This window comes from Triturus cristatus, chromosome 2_1 (genome assembly GCF_964204655.1).
Source record: "Triturus cristatus chromosome 2_1, aTriCri1.1, whole genome shotgun sequence".
In the NCBI taxonomy this organism is placed as follows: domain Eukaryota; kingdom Metazoa; phylum Chordata; class Amphibia; order Caudata; family Salamandridae; genus Triturus; species Triturus cristatus.
The window spans coordinates 1,182,236,114-1,182,258,003 of NC_140581.1; the positions used below are offsets into that span (position 1 = coordinate 1,182,236,114).

General features: G+C 42.6%; 1 protein-coding gene across 2 annotated transcripts in view; it reads left to right on the forward strand.

Annotated features, from left to right (window-relative positions):
* The window catches only part of DNAH6 (dynein axonemal heavy chain 6), a 2,458,578-nt gene that overhangs the window by 691,018 nt on the left and 1,745,670 nt on the right, over window positions 1-21,890 (forward strand). For both annotated transcript variants that reach the window (XM_085636629.1, XM_085636630.1), the window contains exons 19-20: window positions 3,350-3,562; window positions 3,721-3,813. In XM_085636629.1, the coding sequence (XP_085492755.1) occupies window positions 3,350-3,562; window positions 3,721-3,813 (306 nt within the window). The remainder of the gene's footprint in view (window positions 1-3,349; window positions 3,563-3,720; window positions 3,814-21,890) is intronic.

Consider the following 21,890-nt stretch of genomic DNA (forward strand, 5'->3'; position numbering starts at 1 on the left):
AACTTGCTGGTGTGACGAGCAGTGTGCGACCAACTTGTGTACAAATTATTACGGCTCCCTTGAGCTAACGGGCTGACGAGCCTTGGATCTGCACCTGCGCGCCATGAGAGGTACTTGACCTGTTTTTAATTACATTTTGGCAGTCCACACGGCACCCCTTTACACTGTCCTGCTCCCTGCTGACGAGAGGCAACTACCTCGAAACACGTGTCCAGGGATGGCTAAATGCAACACATACTGTTCTCCTTACACATCGTGGCATAGGCGTACCCGCCGTCGCCACTACATTTACCACAGTCCTTTGGGGCAACTTGCTGGTGTGACGAGCAGTGTGCGACCAACTTGTGTACAAGTTTATAAAAGAGGACAGAAAGTGTTATAATTTGGTGTGTAAGCCCCGGAAAAAGGCTTAAAAAAAGAGGTGTGGGAAGAGTTGGTGGCTGCTTGTGAGTCGGGTGCAAACTCTACATTCTGGAAAGTAGTTAATCCTCCCATATATAATGAAACAGCAGTTCCAGAACTGTGTCAATCTATTCCCGCCCAGGCCTGGTTTAATCATTTTGAACTTCTATATGAGTCAGGCAATCTGGCTCAACAGCTGAGACTCTATGAGTAGAGGGAGCACTTTGGAGTTCTATGTGAGCGAAGTTTCAGCGGCATTTTCAACCCTTTCCGCTCATAAAACCCCATGTACTGACGGAGTACCCAGAGACCTTTACAAATCATGTGTGGAATTATGGGCCCCTTTGATTACCCAGCATCTTTATGCAGCTTCACAAGGTCACTTTCTTCCCTCTTGGCATAGGTCACTGTGTTGTGTAGTTCCAATAAACCTATATAGGACCTGCGCGTTTAGACAATATACACTGTAGGATTGGTGTCCGGATTGATTTTAGACACCCCCACCGGGTATGTTAGCCTGTATACCAGCTAGCTTACAGTGCCACTAGAAACCCATCTTACCAAGGGGAAAATGGTTCTTTGCAACTATTGACCATGACAACACTAATCCCTCTGGATCTTGGAAACAGTGAGACACTTTTCTCTCAGTCACTCGTGCTCACTTGGTCTCAGAGAGATACACAGAATAAGCGGTGGGGACGTTTTTCAGTAAGCATTTATTGAACCAGCGTCATTCTAGTGTAAAATAGGTGTGCTGAAAGAATCATTAGACAGAAACAGATATAAATGATTAGAAGCACTAACAGAGTAAAAGGATGGTAGATTTCTACCATCGTGCTAAAACAATAAATACAGGCAAGTATGTAAAACACATGACAGTAATAAATGCGTACTCCTACAAAGCTACCCTAACGAGATGTACCTAAGTGTACCTAGCATGTATGTAGGTGTAAAACCGAGAATCCCTCTAGGATAAAGTCAACCCCATTACCTGAAGTGAGAGACTTTGGGACCCCGTCTTGGTCTCAGGAAAGACACCCCGCAAGGGATGTCAGACCACTGAGAGATGGAGTGTCTGCGTGCAGGAACCTCATTGCACTTTCGGCTAGAGAGAGGGATATGCCAGGGCTGTATCTTAGCACACATGCTTTTCATTGTTTATATTAATCAGTTGGACCAATATCTAGTGGCAAAATTCAAGGAAGTCCCTAGGGTGGGCAATGGGAGGGTGCCAGTGCTGTTATATACAGACAACACTATATTTATATTACATACTGCCGATAGTTTACAGCTTTTAATTGAGAGCTTTTATGAGAGGCTTAGGGATGAAAATAAATTCTTCAAAATCCTACACTATCGTGATAGCGCCAACAATTGTGAAATCCCCAAACCACATGATTAGAAGCCAGCAGATTAGAAGGATGGATGATTTTTGCTATTTAGACATTTGGATAGATGCAAAATTAAAATGGGAAACGTTAATTAGGGCGCAGGCCCAATCTCTTAACAAAGTAGCATATGGCATTGACGCTTTTGCAAGAATGTTGGGACGTCCACATATCAAATCTATATTGGCTCTATATAGAGCCAAGTGCGTTCCCATAGTTTCTTTTGACACAGCTTTTGGGCTATAATCCTTGCCACCCCGTGCAGGTGGCAGAGAACACATTTCTCACAAGGGTATTGAGGTTACCGCAGTTGGTACCCACAGAATTCATCAATTAAGAACTGGGTGTGGGCTTCATTTCAGACTTTATTCAAATCCGCCCTGGTCTATTATGGTTGTCTTTCTGGTTAAAAAAAGATCTGGAATTTAATAGAACTATCCTGAAAGACTGGGGTTGAAACACAACCCTTTAATTCCATGGATTCCGTACGTCAAAGATATTCCAAGGGTCCTAGGCAGGCCAGAGTTGTTCTCTTGCCCAAAGACAATTCTGAAATCTGGTGTGAGCTGGGTTAAAGAGACATATCCACTCGAAGGAAGGATATTAAGATCTCTGTCTAAAACAGCCTCTCTCTATTATGCCACAGTTAAACTTTCTGGTGAGTGTGAAAGGTATCTTACACTTGACATGCCGGTTTTCCACAGGTGCCTTTTATCGTATTTTCGCCTAAACTTAATTTCCCAGCTGCTAGTCGGATGGCACACAGAGCCTCAGAACCTGTTTCTGTAATTTACACTGTACATGTTGTTTTTATTTGCCCCATTTTTTTTAAATCTCGTTTTAAATAAATGTGTCCTTTACGGTGACCACTGCGATTCACACATGCAAAGATGTGGCTCTACTTTATCTACAATTTTTAGAGAGTCTAACAATATGTGTTTATATCTCATGGTTTTTAGCGGGTCTTTTTCACTCCTCCTGTTGATTAGAAATTATTGAGCTGTGTTGTTTTTAATGACTAGTGTATGTGTTTTTATGATTTATTATGATGATGAATAGAATAAAATGATTTGATCTTGACTAACTCAAATAATTTTAACCTAGGGATTGCAATTGATGAATTTCGAACGTGTCTTTCACCTCTCCAGCTGAACTGCAATCCCTTCTTCGTATCATCTATACAGATCCATTTTCTCACTCGGTTAAGTCCTGTGAATTAGTGTTTCCTTATTTAGGAGCAAAGTAGTATTTCCTTCTACACTCACCCTCGTAGTTTTAAATTACCACATTTCAACTCTTTCCTTGATTAGGGCTGACGTGTGAGTAACTCGTAGGTTTGCAGCTGTCAGAGGATACTGTGTAGATATAAGGCAGGGCAAAATGTTGGCATATTCTAAACAATATGCCTAGTCCTACTATTGAGCAGACTGCAGAGAAGCTTTACAGATAATGATAATTTTATTTGCTTCTTATTGAAATTCATCTATAAAGTTCATTCTTCCAAATATATCTATGTGTTATTGCTGAGTTAGCAACAATTTGTTCTTTGTTTTTTTTAGATTGGTGTCATTACAGATTTACGAAATCCTTTTCTAAAACCAAGGCACTGGGCTGTGTTGGAACAAACAATTAATGCTACGTTAGTGGATAATGAAAATCCACTGTCTTTAACTGCACTAATTGAACTAGGAGTTTTTGAATTTGGTCCACAGATCCAAGATGTTTCAGGACAAGCTTCTGGAGAAGCTTCATTAGAGACAATTCTGAAAAAGGTATGTTATCGAAATGATATAAATAACAATGATTCACGCTTCAAATGTCAGACAGGGAAGTGTTTCAGTTATGAACCTGGGTGAAATGAAAGACACACTTGTTAGTTCATCATTTGATTAATAAAATATATTATTCACAATCACTATTTGTCTTTAAGGTTGAGGATGCATGGAAGACCACAGAATTCACATGTATTCCTCACCGTGATTCCAAAGATGTCTTTATCCTCGGTGGAACTGATGAAATTCAGGTAATAAAAAATCTTATTAGGAAACTTTATTACTGCTAAGTTTGTTTATTATCAGTGCAGAGCTCTATTCCAATTTCTGTGCACAGAAACTGATAATTACCTAACCATAACAGTTTTCTGCTGACAAGATCTGAAAGGTCAAACATCAGAATATTTTCAGAAGGAAGGCCCCAGACAAACAGGCAAAATACATGGAATTTGTTGTGTTACAAAAACAATTCTTCATGTTATGCTATATTTTCATATTAAAAACTCAGAATAGGCGATATTTGCCACACTCTGGCCCTCAATACGAGTTAAGTGCTAAATTCTGATGTCTGAATTTGGAGTTTTACAACCAATTCCTCATATTATGCCCCATTTTTCTTTTAGAAACTCAGAATGGGAAGTATTTACCACATGTGGTAAATACCTCACTTTGTGGAAATGGCATTACCATGTGTGGTGAATACTCCACCCTATTCTGACAAACTCATCATGAGGGCCCAAGTAAATACTTCACCTTAGCGTAATGGTTTTTACTGAATGGGGTAGATACCCCACCTGGTTCCTTCCAACTTGTAACGAGGGCTTAAATTGTGTTAGAGTGCTTTTGTTTCTTTTTTCAAGAACGCAAGATTGTTGCGGAAATCAAGCCACCAGCAGGTGGCGAAAACTGTCTAAATTTACTGCAAGTTATGCAGTAGCATAGCAAGGTGGGGGAGGTCCGCCCCAGGCAGAACTAGTTTTGGGGACAGCTGCCTCCCCTCCCCCCCGTTCTTATTTGCGGCCGTGTGGTGTGGAAAATGCAGGATTCTTTCACCAGCACCCCCCATCCACCTGCTATTACGGCTGCCGCGGGGCAGCAAAGGCTGGGACCGCCATGGCAAAAGGCCTAGCTATGCCACTGAAGTTATGTTTGTCAGATAAAATAGGAACCTATGATTATTGAATTAAACAGAAAAACTGAATATAGCACTCTTTTAGGTAAGAATATCTCAGGATGGGGGTTTGACTATAGAGAAATATGTATTTCCTAGATCAATAAAGTTAGTTATGAACAATGACAAATTTGTGAGACTATCACTCCTATGTTCACTTGTAAATTTAAAAAACTGAACTGTGGAAAGTTTGCTTAGTTGTCTCTTGTCTGTCAAATCTACCTGACACAGGGGACAATTTAGAGTGTGGCAGACAAGGTTAACCGGTACAAAGGCAACAGAGTGCCCTGTCTGCCAAACCCTCAGTCTGCTCACCTCACTTGGAGACTGGCATTTAAATTTTCCGTTGACGGAGTTCTGTTTGACTCTGTCGATGAAAAACTTCCTCCACCGGCCCAACGGATTCAGAGCCATTACAGGAAGGACATTACACTGCTTCTCTTATTCAGGGAGGATGATGTAATGTCTTTTTTTCCGGTCCATCGCCACAAACCTGGCAATAAAGGACAGAAATTAAAAAAATTGACCCACACGCTTTGAGGGAAACTCCCAGGTTGGATGTCATTAGTTTTTTTCTTTTTCTGACACAAGTCACCTCATTGGAATTGTTTCTGACCATCAAAACTGACGGTGCGTGTCTGCCAAACGTTTTGTACATGGAAAGGAACCTCCGTGGTGGTAGTTCCTTTCAATGTTTAGAGATGACCACTGGCCTAACAGTCATCTCTAAATTTGACAGACGCAAATCTATCAGGATGATGGAGGTAATGTCCTCTGCCACCCTGACAGATGGAGTATGTAAGTCAAGCACTAAATCAGGCCCATAGTTAGGAGATAGGTAGTGAGTGCAATTGTTCCTTGTTTACTTATCCCACAAGGAGCAGGATGGATTTCAGCAACATATCGACACTGTGCTAATGGTGGCTTAAAATACATTACAAAAATATGGTCATAACTTTTGGTAGATAATGGAATTACCAAATATGTTTCTCACATCTGTCTTAGAGAGCTTTCAAGCAATAGCACACTGAGAAGGTCTCTTGTCAGAAGGTAACGTGTTTAATGTAAATCCTTTGCCCAGTTCATTGCCTAACATGAACGATTTGCACTTACATTAGGCCTCATACTCCCATCTCCTCGAGTGCAGTGTATCTTTAAGGTTTTGCTGCTTGTAACTCTGAAGATTGTGGTACTGAGTCTTTCCTTTTCTTAAATTCACCCATAAGCTCAAAGTAATTTATAATATAATAAAGTGCTCAGCACTGAACAATAAACCTATCTTTGCCTCTTCCTTTTTCAAAGCAAAACGGTTCTAGCATTCTTGCAAGGCCGTTGTTTTCATACTGTTATGAAACTGGTCTTATAGAAGCAATCGAAAATTATAGATCAATTTCTCTTCTAGCTAGTGTCAGTAAAATGTTAGAGAAAGGGATCAATAGGCACATCTTTGGTCGTTTGGAAACCAATAATGTTTTTCACCCTACTCAGACAGGTTTCCGTGGGGGCTGTAGTACAGAAACTTCACTACTGAGGTCCACAGAGGATCTGAACATGGTGATGAACCAGGGCGGATCAGTGGCACTGATCCTCCTGGACCTGAGTACCACTTTTGATACTGTCTCCTACCATACTCTTCTTTGCCGACTAGAAGAAGTTGGTATTGCAGGGAAGGCTCTGAAGTGGCTGGCCTCATTTTTGGATAAGCACAGTTTCCAAGGTAAGCAAGGCATCGTTCCTCTTATCCAGCCATCAGCTGTACTGTAGTGTCCCGCAGAGCACGTCTTTAAGCCCTTCGCATCTTAATATTTATGCCCGCTCTCATATAGTCCTCCAGTTTCAAGATTGTATCTTTCGCAGATGACACCCAGTTGATTGTTATGCTGTGACCAGATATGGACTCTGTTTCCATGAGACTTAAAAGCTTAAAGGTGTCTGAGTGGATGACAGTAAGCTGTCTGAAATTGAACGGTGGAAAAACTGATGTTCTGATCTTGGGAAACAAGCCAACTCTCTGGGACAAGATCATTTGGCCATCTCCCCTAAGAGAGCGCCCATCTCCCATGCCAGAAGTAAAGAGCCTTGAGATGTTCCTTGCCAGCCAATTAACCATGGCCTCCCAATCAAAAACGTTGTCTGGCAGCTGTTTCGGCCTTTTAAGAGCCATGAGAAAGGTCCTGAAATGGCTCCCAGTAGAATTATGCAGAATCATGATTCAAGGTCTAATTTTATCCCCCTTTGATTATGGCAACTCGCTGTACTTAGGCAACCCAAGATAATTACTAAAAAACTCCAGATTTTTCAAAATGCTGCTGCCTAGCTACTGTTAGGTATTCAGTAAAGAAGAATACGGACACCAATTTATGAAAATAACACATACTTTTAAATAAATTTAGATACCAAGATCTTCTGAATCTTTACAGTTTTCAAAAAAGGACACTGCATTTTCAGGATTAGTAATGTTACCCTCTGCAGGAAAAACATGTATTGCTTTCAGGTACTTAACAGCGACTTACAGGACTGTACTTCTGGACTTAAGGTGAGTATGGGGCTAGGTCCAAGGCCACACCAACAGTCCACCTCGGGAGGCTCTGGGGCATCTGGGTGCAGAAGGGGAATGGTCTGGACGGAAAGAGGCTGCAGGCAGGGACTGGGGGACCTGTCCAGAGGAACCTAGAGGGGGGCTCGATTCTAGGGACATCCTTGGTTCACTTCTCCTCGGGCTGTGTAGCTTGGGTGTAGTGGTGTCTTCTGGCATTGGATTCCGGTACAAGAGTCTCTCATGGTTGGTGGGGGCCTGCAGAGAGAGGCTGCAGGCGGCGACTGGGAGTCCATTCTGGGCAAACCCAAGCGTGGGCTTAGCTCTCAGGCTAAGAGATGTATGGCTAGCTGCAGCGAGCCACAATATATTTAAAAGAGCCGTCAATAAAACAACTAAAATAATATCTTCACTAGAAAACAGAGCAACTCTAAAAAACATTTTCATGCTTGGTCAATATTAAATAGCCGCACGACCCTGAAACCGCAGTAATACCTGGGAGAAGCTCTTAACTGCTGGATAAAAAACAAATACCTGAAATATCATTTTGTGATTTTGCCCTCCAACAGCACAACTTGCCCTGGCTGAGGGCAGAATTGGAGACAAACTGTCGACTATGTGGCCACACGACCAAAGATCTGGTGCACATCATTTGCCTTTGCAACTCTACTCTAAGCCTATGTCGACTATGACTGCATCCACTCTGGAACAAGCTAGGAGTTCGCTCCTGCAAACAAGTCACATTGGCTTGCCTCAACTTGGCAGACCAGAAAATAATTGCCCAGACTGTGAAATACCTCTAAGGAGTCAAGGGGGCCATAAATTGGGAACCAGTTACTTAACTGTTGCCCGGTCAGAAATCAAACCATATTCCCTTCATAAACTGGCTTTTGTGCACTGAAACATTTTAACTATATTCATATGTTTTTAATTTCTATCTTAGTTACAATAAACAACACTCTCCCTTTAAAGCACACATTTTAAAACTAACTGATCCTTCTATTTTACATTTGCACTATGCTCACGGCACTGATCTTCTTCAAATGACAGCTCTTATTTGCATTAGCGCTTTACATTTTGTAATGATTTTAATGAATCTGACATTAAAGATTGACTTGATCTGAAACTCATGGTTTGCACCATGTCACGCAGGATATGGGAATTTGTATGTGGGTCCCTTAAGGTGTCATAAGAAATGCTTTAGCCCTTAGGGACCCTCTTTTAGTACCCCTGCCCTAGGTATCTGGAACACCATTTACTAAGGACTAACAGGGTGCTAAAGTCCTTAGCCAATTGTAGCAAGATTCGACTTTATCTTGTTTTAGGGAAGGAACATTGGCACTGAGGCCTAGTTAGCGACAAAATCCCAGCTCTCTTGTAGGGGATTTTGTTGTATAGTCATAAGCACTGAATAGTCCCACCCACGTGCCAGGACCCCGGAGCACTTTATCCAATATATATTCTTAAATGTAGATGTTTGCCTTTCTTCTGGAAGGCCTGCAGAGTCACTTAAGAAAGTAAATAATATGAAGCCTGTAGGAGGAAGCTACAATGGCCACATTCTTTATTGATAAAAAAAGTTGCCAGGGGAGATGCGTATGCATGTAAATGTATAATGCTTTTGTAAAACAACTTAAATTTCTTTCAGAAACCCTTTTTAAGAAGAGTATAGAAATGCAGCAGCACAAGATAGTGTTGTCTCATGGGCTGTCATTATAAGTGCTGAAAATAAACGTGGTGCCACCCCGAGACCACCAGTATCCCATCATGCTTGGCTAGAGGCAGTTAACTCAGTTTTTAATTTTCTGGCACCTGCTTACAGGACCTAGCAGCATTGAACTCAGCCTTTTTAAGGCTTTTCTCTTTTTTTTCTAAAACCATGTAACTCTATGTTTTTCTACTCTTCCTCCTAACAGGAATTGGGTCATGTTGTCTTTTAAAATGCAATCTTTATTCGATAAGTGCCTATCGTGTTGGGGAAAGAAAGCCAAAGCAGACCCTCAAAGTGTCTGTATTCTTTGTCTTCCAGGGAGTCATCTTCCTGAAGACTGTCAACACTGCAAAACATTTTCAGGCAAACTCAAATGTGATTTAGAGAAGATTCTCCTCCAGGGCGCTGAAGAACATTGCAGGATGCAGCTACAGTCTGCACATGATCCTAAGGAGTGAGAAGAGGGTCAGTCTTCTACCAGAGCTCCATCTTCAACCACTTATGGACAAAAAACATCCAAAACAAGGTCTACAGCCCGAAAACGTCATCATTCTATGCCGATGTCGAGAACGTCTGTCGAGTCAAGGTATAGCACTGACCTGTTTTCCGTCAGTTGCTTGCTCGACATCAACAAAGAGGACAAGATCGACATTGAGGCAGTGTCGTGACGTTAGTGGTTATGAGCACAATTAGTCCACTAACCTCGGAAGGAAGCCGTCGGGAGCGATGGAGCGTGGCTTATCCCCCCTCAACCCTGAGGCGCAGACCCTCACAGAGCGATGGAAACACTGCTGCGTGGGAAAGCCCCCCGGGAAAAAGGGAAGTGGAGAAAATAAGAAAACGCTGCTGGGCGGTAAGGTGTCTCTGGTCCTGCGCCTGAATTGGGATTCTGCGGAACGGCAGAGAAACCTCCCAGGGAACTACAGAGGGGAGACAAATAACAGAGCGGCAAGTTAGTGCTTCCCACCCCCTCTCTATTCAGGCTCTCCAGGTTATGTTCCCTACCCCACAGCAATAGATACTTACAAGGAACAGTAGCAGCATACTCAAGGAAGTGCAGGATTAGGAATACAAGGGTTCTATGATGGTGGCTCAAGGGTTGAGCGTGGCAATGCGCTTCGGGAATGGCGGATCCGTAGGCGGGTAGACTACCCCACACTTTTGCATCACAGTCCGGGAATATCCCCACCTTCTGTGTACTCGGAGTAATTACGGGTCACGGAGGACTGGAATCATAGGCGAGAGTGTCTAGAGCTTGGAGTCCTTGAGGAGTGATACAAACGAGGGTGAAGTAGGTAAGCGCTGGTCCGAGCACCGACAAGTGTCTCTAGCGCTGGGAGTCTGTGCGGCGGCAAAGCGAACGGGGTAAAGCAGGGAAACACTATCCTTGCACTACGCACGATTCTGGAACCGGAGGGGAGTTCTCGGCGGGACACGTCGGCATTGCGTTTAAGTAATGAGTAGCACTGTAGACACAGTGTTATCAAGCCAGGATTCACACAAATAAAGTGTAGAGCTCTTCAGAGCCAAACATCTAAGCCCTGGGCTCCCATAAACAAATTTCATTTAGTTCCTTCTTCTATAGAAAAAGGAGATCCTTAACCTTAAAATCAATAATATTAAAATTGTTTGCCATCCTAGTGAGCTGTATCTTTACTTGTTTGCTCATTGTAATTTACTATAACAAATTTCCTTAGTGCAGAAAGTTGATAATTTCTTACTGGGAGCAGATAACTGCCTATACTAGAAACCCAAGTTGAAATTCATAGCTATGAATGTCCAATGTTCATGGTGCTTTCCACTTTTCTCAAAAAGTGACAAGGTCCGATGATTCTGCGTGGTAATTTAGAACCAATATATATATTTTTTTCTTTTAAAAAAAAGTCCCTTTCTAAAGTGAAACTTTTACTTCAAGATTTACAAAGCGACCAATCCACTTATCTAAAATATCCAGGCTCCATTGCAGTTGGCCTATAATTGCAACTTGGTCTCAGTCTACCCTAAACATTGACTTACACTGGGCATTTCATTTTTCTTTCCACTATTTGGCCCTGATTTTATCAAAATATCTCCTATTCACTTTATTGAATTTTGTCGTTTTGGTCTTATTTTCAATGTAAAATTGTGCTCTTTATTTTAAAATTGGTTGTAGAGTTTTATATTTTTTTGTATGACTTTTTCTGTGCATGCGCTGTTAAATACTTTACGCATTATATTTGATTTAAGCCTAACTGCTGTGTGTCACCTTACCAGGGAGTGAGTAGCAGTTTATTTTATTTAATTTGTGTGGCATCTAGCAGGTGATGGCCTTATTCTGTGTCACCTCAAATAATAGCCCACCTACCCTCAATTGGCATTGTCCATATTGATTACACTCCCTTTTAGTTTCCCTGCAATGTTTTCATATGACAAGATACATAGTACCACTGTTAATACATGTCTCTTGCAATCACTGGCTTTTGACATAATCCACATTGCAATTCAATTTCCTCTGTAGAAGTTGCATGGCCTCGAAGAATGTTTAATTCCTATTAGAACATGAGAACAAGTTTCGAGGTCACTCAAGACAATGTTAAAGTGAAGGGCATATATTAGCATGCGCCAATAATATGTTTGTGGGTATTTTCAAAGATTTTCACTTTGATCTGGATCCTGGTCCATATGTCTTTTCTGGTTTCATCAGACATCCTCTGAAACAAATGCTTCACCCTGTTCAATGTAGGACATAATGAACTCAGTGAGCAGAATATACTAATAGCACTATAGCCCTTCTGCCTTGGGCTGCACTAGTCATTTAAGGCCCCCTCATTAAAGGCTGAGATCTTCAGCTCTGGGGGTATGTATTTAGCAATGGCTATATAGTTCCCAGTGCTTAATTTCATAAAATAGAAGTGCTGGTTCCCTAAGTGTTTCTCAAAAGCCCTGATGAATATTTGGGATTACTGAATACCAAGGCTGCTTAGTTTTGATTCTACATCATGCATTCTTTCTTCCCCCACAATGCACTACCTGCCCCTCTATTTTACCCTTGCAGGTTCTTTTTCCTCCTTGCTTTCTTTGTCAGTTCTTCCATCTTTCTCTTCCTCCTCCTTCTTTCCACCTTTTGAGTCAAAGTCTAATGAGGGAAAATAAGTGCTGATCCCTAAAAATATGTGATGAACACTACCTGATGCTATTGGCTCGAATGAATTACTGAGCTTATCAACGGGATATTGGGCCAGATGTACAAATGCATTTTCTGGTAGCAAACCCTGTAATTCAGTAAATCACAAGCGTTGCCACAAGAAAGTGTGTTTTTGGAATGTACTGAATCCATTTAGCGATTTAGTACAATGTTACCGCATTGCTAAATGGGTTTAGGAAACTGTTAATAATCTCTATTTGTAAGAAGCTTGTTTAAGGCGTCTCTTTTAAATAGCGAATCTTTATGGTATGTGTTAATATTTTGTGTCCGAAACCCAGTTGGAAAACATGATATTTAACCTTCAACTGAAAGGTAGTGTTAACCTGTTAGCAAATAGGAAGGGGTCCCCAAGGGATCCCATCCCCTTTGTGAACTGTCACAACAACTTTTTTTGGAGTAGGTAGCGCTCCATGGGACCACTGCCTACTCTTAAAAAATAGTTTTAATTGACCTATTAATTGATGCCCTGGTTTGCAAAATAGCGTAGGATTTGTAAAAAGTCAGCGTGCAAATTGCAACCACTTTGCACTGCTCCCATCTTAGTGCTTCTGGTCCATAGTACTGCATTATATCTTGTCACTGTTTCTAAAAGTTTTTTTATCATATATACTCACAGTGCTGTGTGTTTTACATTACATTATCTGATTGAGACGTCTAGCCGCAGATTCCTTACTATAGAATCCTCCCCAGGTGCAAGACTGAAATAGGACATTTTTCCAATGCAGGTCTTCGTGCTGGCAGAAGGCATCGTGCCCACTCTATATCGACGTCGTCCATTGGATGTGACATCGACGGAGTCAATGTAACCCCCTCGCTGTGGCAATTCCTTCTTTTCCGCACATGCAATGGAGATCTGGAGCAGTTAAGGGCCCTTATTTCAGGCCCATCTCGACGTCTTGTCGAGAGAACAGTATGATTTTTCAAGCGATATCGTCTGGGTTTAAACCCTGTGGATCTTGTGTTAGACAAATGTTGATCACTGATCCGCATACTGTCTGTGTGTGGTGCCTCAGGGAACATCATGACTACGAGGACTGCGGTCACTGCCAGAAGCATCGGCAGAAGGCACTGAAAGAGTACCGCATAAAATCTCCTGGTGGCACGCTTTTCTGAAAAACCACAGCGTCGTCATTCTCCACCGAAGTCTGAGGACCGGTTGAGGAGTCGTTCTGGTGAGAAATCACCTCTGTTTATTTCAGAGAAGGCTCTGAGAACCTAAAGGTCAAAATGTAAATCTGACACTGTATCCCAACTGACGGTTGAGGAGTGTTTACAGGAGAAAACCACATGCCTCCCTAAAAATTCTGGAGCCGGAATGACTCTAGATCAAATGAGGTTATATTAGTCAGTCTCCCTTTGGTGGACTCTTGGGCCCCAAAGAGTTAGGAGGTAACCTGCCTGGATCCTCACAGGCTGACTTGTATTTGATGACAGTTGGGCCCCCTACTCCACTATTGGATTCGAGACAGCGCCGGTGCATATCCCTTCAGGGTTCACACCTTCAGCGTCCATTCAACCTTTGAAGTCAGCGGTGCTGGTCAGCGTTGACTTTGGAGACTACTCACCCAGTGACGTTGGCAGCGCTGATGGACGATGTTCCCATTCCTATTTCTGATGTCAACATGACAACACAGCGGCAGACTGCGCCTGGTGCAGCTCCGACAACTCTGTTTTCTTTGGATGACTCTCTGTAGGAAAGTAGGATATGCTTTCATGGTCACCCCCACTTTTTGCTGGTGTCATTATGTTTCATGCCACCCATGAGAGACCACTCAAATTGTGACTCCGGGCCTGCCATTGCAGCCTGTGAAAGCTGGTACTAGCACCACTTATGAAAGATATAGGTCCCCCTATATCTGAGGTCAGTACACTTAAAACCTATATGTCACCCCTAAGGCAGGCCTTTTAATCCTGAAGGCAGGGTGCTCGGTCCTAGGTGCGAGGGTGCCCTCGCATGAGCGGGGCACCCCTACAACCTTCAGAGTCTATTCTCGCAGGCTGTAAGGGTGTCAGCCATTATGACATATAGAGTGGGAATGCATCATTACGCGATGACCATCTCTAAACTGGCTGTCATGTTTGGTATCAAACATGTTGGAATCATACCCATACACTGTAAATGGTGTAGGAGGTATGATTCCATGCACTGTAAAGCTTCTCTGGACAGCAAGCTAGGGCTGGTGCCGACCAGAGACCTGTTTCTGCCCTCCTGCTGCGGAGCCAAGCTTGAGCAGGGGAAGGCAGAGCAAAAGATATCCTGTCACAGGGAGGTGTGACCACCTCCTAGACAGGGTTTAGTGTATTGGGGCAGGGTGGGGGTGCTTGCCAGCGCCACGGAGACTGCTTGAAAGGCTCATTTGGTGCCCCTGTATACTCCAGTCAAAACCAGTTCATGGAGCTGTTGGCTCCCGCTCTGGCACGAAACTGGACAATGGACAGGGGAGTATCTTCCCCACTGTCCAGCCCCTCCTCTGGGAAGGACCCCTGAATCGTCCCAACCCTTTCCTAAGGGTACTTAAGGTCTTGCCTGGGAGTGGGACCCTAGATTAGTCGTGGGACAGGATTTAGATCATACACCACTTAAACTTCGACCGTCTGGACACTCTGGACTTCGCTTTTAGAACCGAGACCGCAACGGGGAAGATTCCTGCTATGCCTAGTCTCATCATCCCACTGGTCTTCTGCTATATCTGTGCTGGTGCTCCATACAGGTTCTTCCCCAGGCCTGGGGACATCCAAGTCACCTGAAGGAATCTCCCTTGGAGTGAAGGAGTCACTTCCCTGCATCTGCAGGCAGCACAACACAGTTGACCAGTCTGCTGATACTGGTCTCCCACGGACTCCGAAAGGCTCATCAACACAGGTGGTAGTTCTGCAAGTCCCTCGAGACCTGCACTGTCTTCATATCGAGTTTGAGGCCAGTATCCCTCGTCAGAACCGCTGGAACAGAACCCCTCTGCACTGCATCGACTTGCCGTTACCAATGCTTGTTGACTCTCTCCACCAGAGATCTTTAGGCTCCAAGAAGCTCCAACTTCAAGCAACTCCTGCAGCGAAGATCTATGTCCTCACCACTTCCTCTCCACCGTGGGCCTTCTTCATTGGGGAGCTGCTCAAGGTCCTCTTGCGACTCCTGTGCCTGTAGCCCCTGGGTCCTTTTGAGGGTCTTGTTTGGCTCTAGTGGGATCCCCTGCTTGCTTGGGGACTGCGCTGACTTACCTACTTGTGGTGAGTCACTTGGACCTTGCTTGTCCTGGCATTGCACCTTTATGATCGACTATGTTGTTTACTGCTGCCAAGGCTTCTTGGTGCCCCTGCCAGACACTGATCCCCTGGCTTTCGACATCTGATGTAGGACAGCTCATAGTCATCTCCGGGGAACAACCTTTACAACGCAACTGTTACAACGCACTACACTTACAACGCATTTTTTACAACGCATAATCCATTACAACGCACTACACTTACAACGCATGACACTACAACGCATTTTTAACAAAATACCTTTACAACGCATACCATTACAACGCCTACCATTACAACGCATAATATTACACTACACTATCCAACACTTACCCTACTGTTGCACCCCCTGGAGTTAGAATAGTAATTTTTACCCCTATACTATCCAACACTTACCCTACTGTTGCACCCCCTGGAGTTAGAATAGTAATTTTTACCCCTATACTATCCAACACTTACCCTACTGTTGCACCCCCTGGAGTTAGAATAGTAATTTTTACCCCTATACTATCCAACACTTACCCTACTGTTGCACCCCCTGGAGTTAGAATAGTAATTTTTACCCCTATACTATCCAACACTTACCCTACTGTTGCACCTCCTGGAGTTAGAATAGCAATTTTTACCCCTATACTATCCAACACTTACCCTACTGTTGCACCCCCTGGAGTTAGAATAGTAATTTTTACCCCTATACTATCCAACACTTACCCTCCTGTTGCACCCCCTGGAGTTAGAATAGTAATTTTTACCCCTATACTATCCAACACTTACCCTACTGTTGCACCCCCTGGAGTTAGAATAGTAATTTTTACCCCTATACTATCCAACACTTACCCTACTGTTGCACCCCCTGGAGTTAGAATAGTAATTTTTACCCCTATACTATCCAACACTTACCCTACTGTTGCACCCCCTGGAGTTAGAAAAGTAATTTTTACCCCTATACTATCTAATACTTACCTTAAATGCAATTAAATATTATGCGTTGTAATGGTATGCGTTGTAATGGTAGTTTTTTAAAATGCGTTGTAGTGTCATGCGTTGTAAGTGTAGTGCGTTGTAATGGATTATGCGTTGTAAAAAATGCGTTGTAAGTGCATGCGTTGTAAAAGTGTGCGTTGTAATGTCATACATCCGTCATCTCCTGGTCTTCCACAGCATCACCTGGTCCAAACAGCTGCAACTAGAAGGGCACCATCAACCTCTCCTGCATCTCTGACATCGGTGGGCATTCATCTTCATGCCTCCTGGTCAACACTGAGTGGCATAGACTCCGTACCCTCTGCTTGCAGGTTCTTCTCACCTTGAATCCACCTTTGTCTTTTTTTCCAGCAGCAACTTTCCTGAAGTCCTCCGTTGGGGTCGACAGCGGTTTCCGACGTCACTTGACACCTATGCACCCGGCTTCCCTGGTGTAGGTATCCTGGTTCCTGGGGTTTCCACGGAAGGGGTGACTCTCCAACCTTCCATCTTCCACGGGGTGTCTTCAGGTCAGCTGGGAAGGGTCCTTTTTCATTTAAAACTGCAACCGCGACTTACCCATTGGCTAACAATGAGCACGCAGTCGTGTTCTGACTCTGCACATGACCTTCACGGAGTTCCTAGATACTCACCTTGGGTGGTTCCTTGGGTCCCCGGCACTTCTACGTCTTGTGGGTCCACTCTTGTCCTGAGTCCTGGTTCGCATTCCACTATTTTAGTATATGGTTTGGTCTCCCCCTGGAGACAATTGTGTATTTGTGTTACTTACGTGTTCTGTTTCCTAAGTTTTGTGTGTATTGTATTTGTATCTCCGTGTAGGAGATAATACAATGTGTTAGTGAATGTTTGTAATAAAATACCTATTTTTATAACTACACTGTGTGATTCTTTTTCACTTAACCTATACCATAAGATTAAGTACTGATAAAACAAGCTGCTTTACACTCATTCATTCATTCACTCAGGTACTACCTTTGAACTCATGCAATCACTCAGGCACTACCGATGCACTCGTGCAATCACTCAGGCACTACTTGTGCACTCAAGTATTCACCCAGGCACTATCCATGCACTCATCCATTCACTCAGACACTACGTATGCACTCAACCAATGACCCAGGTATTACCCTTGCATCTACCCTTTAAGTCAGGCACTCAGGCACTACCCATGCAATATTCCAATTGCCCAGGCACTACCCATGCTCTCTTGCAATCACTCAGGCACTACTCGTACTGTCAACCATTCACTCAGGCACTACCCATACACTCATCCATTCTCTCAGGCACTACCCATGCACTGATCTAAGCACACAGACATTACACTTGCACTCATGCAATCATCCAGGTACTACCCGTAATCTCATGCAATTACTCAGGCAGTACTCTTGTACTCACCCATTTACTCAGGCACTACCCATACACTCATCCACTACTCCATACACTATCCATACATTCATCCACACACACATTGATCCAACCAATCAGTTTTACTACATACAAGTTTTCTATTTTTAATCAGCATAGGTGGTTCCGTAAGAACCTTTTTTTTAACTATTTAGAATAGTTTTTGTATTTTCAAATTTCTTTTTTTTGGGGTGTTTTTGACTTATTAAAACACCAAAAAACTTGAAGAGTAACAAAATGACTGGTTAAAAAAACACCAAGAAAGACTAGATTAATAAACTAAAAAAAAAATATCTGATGCCCTTACTCACACGCTAATATAACCTTTCATACACCCACTCTAAAATACAGACAGCCATTCTCGAAACCATAGACATGCCAATACCAGACAGTACATACCCACTCTCTAATTTATAGGTCTAAACACGCATCCACTCACTCACTCAGACAGTCACTCATTCACGCAGTCACTCATCAATACAGCCACTGATATATGCACTTATATACCCATACATACAGTCACACACCACCACTCTCCCATGCAGTTACTCACACACCTAGTCAGTAACCCAAACAATCAATCACACTTCCATTTACTCACCTGTAGAGATAGTTATACCCACACCACCACACTTATTCATACAGATACTAGAACATACATACTTTCTTATATGATCACTGACTCAAGCACACACTCATCCATACAGCCACTCATCATTACTCACTCTCACATATAGTCACTTATGTACTCCAACACTCCCAAATACAGCCGGTCACATATCTAGTTACTAACACATATACCACTGAGACATACATTCACTCACCAACACAGCCAAACACACACACACACACTCACCCATACAGCCCCTCCAGACGCATTCATGAACCCATTCACTCAGTGAATCACCCACTCACAAATCTATGCAGGAAGTCACCCCCACCCACACAGACACTCAGGCACCCATACAGATACTCAGACAACCAGTCATTAACCCATATAGACACTCATGTAGTTACTCACCAACCCATGCAGCTACTTACACACCAACTGATACACTGATACAGACATTCACACAGATTAGTCATTCATCCATGCATTCACTAAGACACCTTTAATCACTCACTTATACAGTCAGCCACACACCCACTAAATCATCCATTCAGACACTTATACACCCACTCATTCTTCAATATACCTTGGCATATAAATATATATGTAACATTCGTAAACGTTTTAGAAACACTCAGTCACTGGATGATGTCATCAGCGATTTCATCAGTGATGTCAGTTGAGATGTCATCAATGATGTCACTGACCATGTCATGAGTGATGTAATATGTGACGTCATCAGCAGTGCATTGCAGGGCGCGAGTTATAGTTAGCTCAGCTAACTATAACGGCTGATTTCTCTGGTTTTTTTACGAGTGAAATGTCAGCCTAACTATAATGTCCCTGAAACCGGTTGTTTTGCACTGAGTACACACATATATATTTATTTTTTTTCAATGACAAAACCATAGATTTCAGGTATGTTATAGTTAGGCTGACGTTTCACTCGTACAAAACCAGAGAAATTCGGCCATTATAGTTAGTTGAGCTAACTATAACTTGCGCCCCCGCAATGCACTGCTGATGAAGTCATATTATCATTCATGACATGGTCAGTGACATCACTGATGACATCTCAAATGACATCACTGATGACATCATCCAGTGACTGTTTCTATAAAGTTTAAATGTTAAATGTATATGCTAAGGTGTATTGAAGAATGAGTGGTTGTATACGTGTCTGAATGGATGATTTAGTAGGTACGTGACTGACTGTATAAGTGAGTGATTAAACATGTCTTACTGTTTGTTTCTATAAAGTTTAAAGGTTATATATATGCTAAGGTGTATTGAAGAATGAGTGGGTGTATAAGTGTCTGAATGGATGATTTAGTCGGTGCGTGACTGACTGTATAAGTGAGTGATTAAAAGTGTCTTACTGTTTGTTTCTATAAAGTTTAAATGTTATATATATATGCTAAGGTGTATTGAAGAATGAGTGGGTGTATAAGTGTCTGAATGGATGATTTAGTAGGTGCGTGACTGACTGTATAAGTGCGTGATTAAACGTGTCTTACTGAATGCATGGGTTAGTGTCTAAATTGTGTAAATGTCTATCAGTCTGTCAGTTGGTGTGTAAGCGCTGCATGGATTGGTGAGTAGCTACATGAGTGTCTATATGGGTTATTGATTGGTTGTCTGAGTATCATTATGGGTGCCTGAGTATCTGTGTGGGTGGGTGGTATGTGACTCTGTGCATAGATGTGTGAGTGGGTGATTCACTGGGTATATGGGTTCAAGAGTGCATCTGTGAAGGGCTGTATGGGTGGGTGAGTATGGGTATGTTGGTGAGTGAATGGATATCTCAGTGGTATATTTGTGAGTAACTATAAATGTGAAAGGCAGTATATGTGAGTGTTGGAGTATACAAATTACTATATGTGAGAGTGAGTGATTGTGAGAGTAGCTGTATGGATGAGTGTGTGCCTGTATCAGTGGTTGTATAAGAGAGTAAGTATGTGTTAGTATCTGTATGAATAAGTGAGGTGGTGTGTGTATATCTGTATAGGTGATTAAATGGGAGTGTGATTGATTCTTTGCATGACTGACTAGGTGTGTGAGTAACTCTATGGATGAGTGGCGGTGTGTGAGTGTCTGTATAGGTGTATGAGTGCTAATGATAGTGCTGTATTGATGAGTGACTGCATGAATGAGTGACTGTGTGAATGAATGAGTGGATGTGTGTGTTGACCTAGGAATCAGTGAGTGGGTATGTAGTAACTGGTATTGGTGTGTCTATGGTTTCGAAAATGGTAGACTGTATTTTACAGTGTGTGTATCAAAGGTTATATTAGGGTGTGAGGAGGTAATTCAGATTATCACGTGGATGATGTCATCAGTGAAGTCATTTGAGATGTCATCAGTGATGTCACTGACCATGTCATAAATGACGTAATATGTGATGTCATCAGCAGTGCATTGCAGAGGCGCGAGTTATAGTTAGCTCAACTAACTATAACGGCCGAATTTCTCTCGTTTTGTACGAGTGAAATGTCCAACTAGCTATAACGTCCCTGAAATCTATGTTTTTTTGTGAATTTCTATGGTTTTTTTAAAATGCTAATTTCTAACTATAACTTCCCTGAAACCTATGTTTTTTCGTGAATTTCAACGTTTTTTTAAATGATAATTTCTAACTATAACGTCCCTGAAACCTATGGTTTTTTCAGTGAATTTCTAAGGCTTTTTAAATGATAATTTCCAACTATGCCTACAGAGGTAGGACATGTGAAGAAAGAGGAAGAAAGGTGCAGAAAGAAGCAAGAGAAATGCAGAAAGAGGCAACAGAAGTCCAGAAAGACAGAGAAAAGTGCAGAAAGAAGTAAGAGATATGCCGAAAGAACCAACAGAGGGGCAGAAAGAAGCCTTGTTTCAAAGTCATCCTGTGCCCCTAACTTTTTACTGAGTGGTACTGGTGGTAACTGATTCTGACTAACCAGGCCCGGAGCCAGTGCTATACTGAAAGACACTTAGAATACAGTGAAAACACCTACATACACCAGGGTACACTATGATTAGGGGTATCCCTGTGATTGGCATGACCTCCCCTGTAAGGCCCTAGTACATAATAGGGCAGGGGGATTAAACCTAAGTCTGACTCAGAGGTGCAGAAAGAGGCAATATAGGTGCATAAACAGGAAGGAAATATGCAGAAATAGGGAACAGGGGTGCAGAAAGGGGCAAGTTAGTAGCAGAAAAAAGTAAGAGCAGTGCAGAAAGAACCAACAGAGGTGCAAAAAGAGGCAAGAGTGGTGCAGAAAGAAGGAAGAGAAGTGCAGAAAGAAGCAACAGAGGTAATGAAAGAGGCACGAAGGGTGTAGAAAGAGGTAAGAGAAGTGCAGAAAGAAGCAACAGAAGTACAAAAGGAGGCACAAGGGGGGCAGAAAGAAGGAAGAGAATTGCAGAAAGAAGCAACAGTGTGTTGAAAGAGGCACTAAGGGTGCAGAAAGAGGCAAGAGAAGTGCAGGACGAAGCAAAAGAGGTAC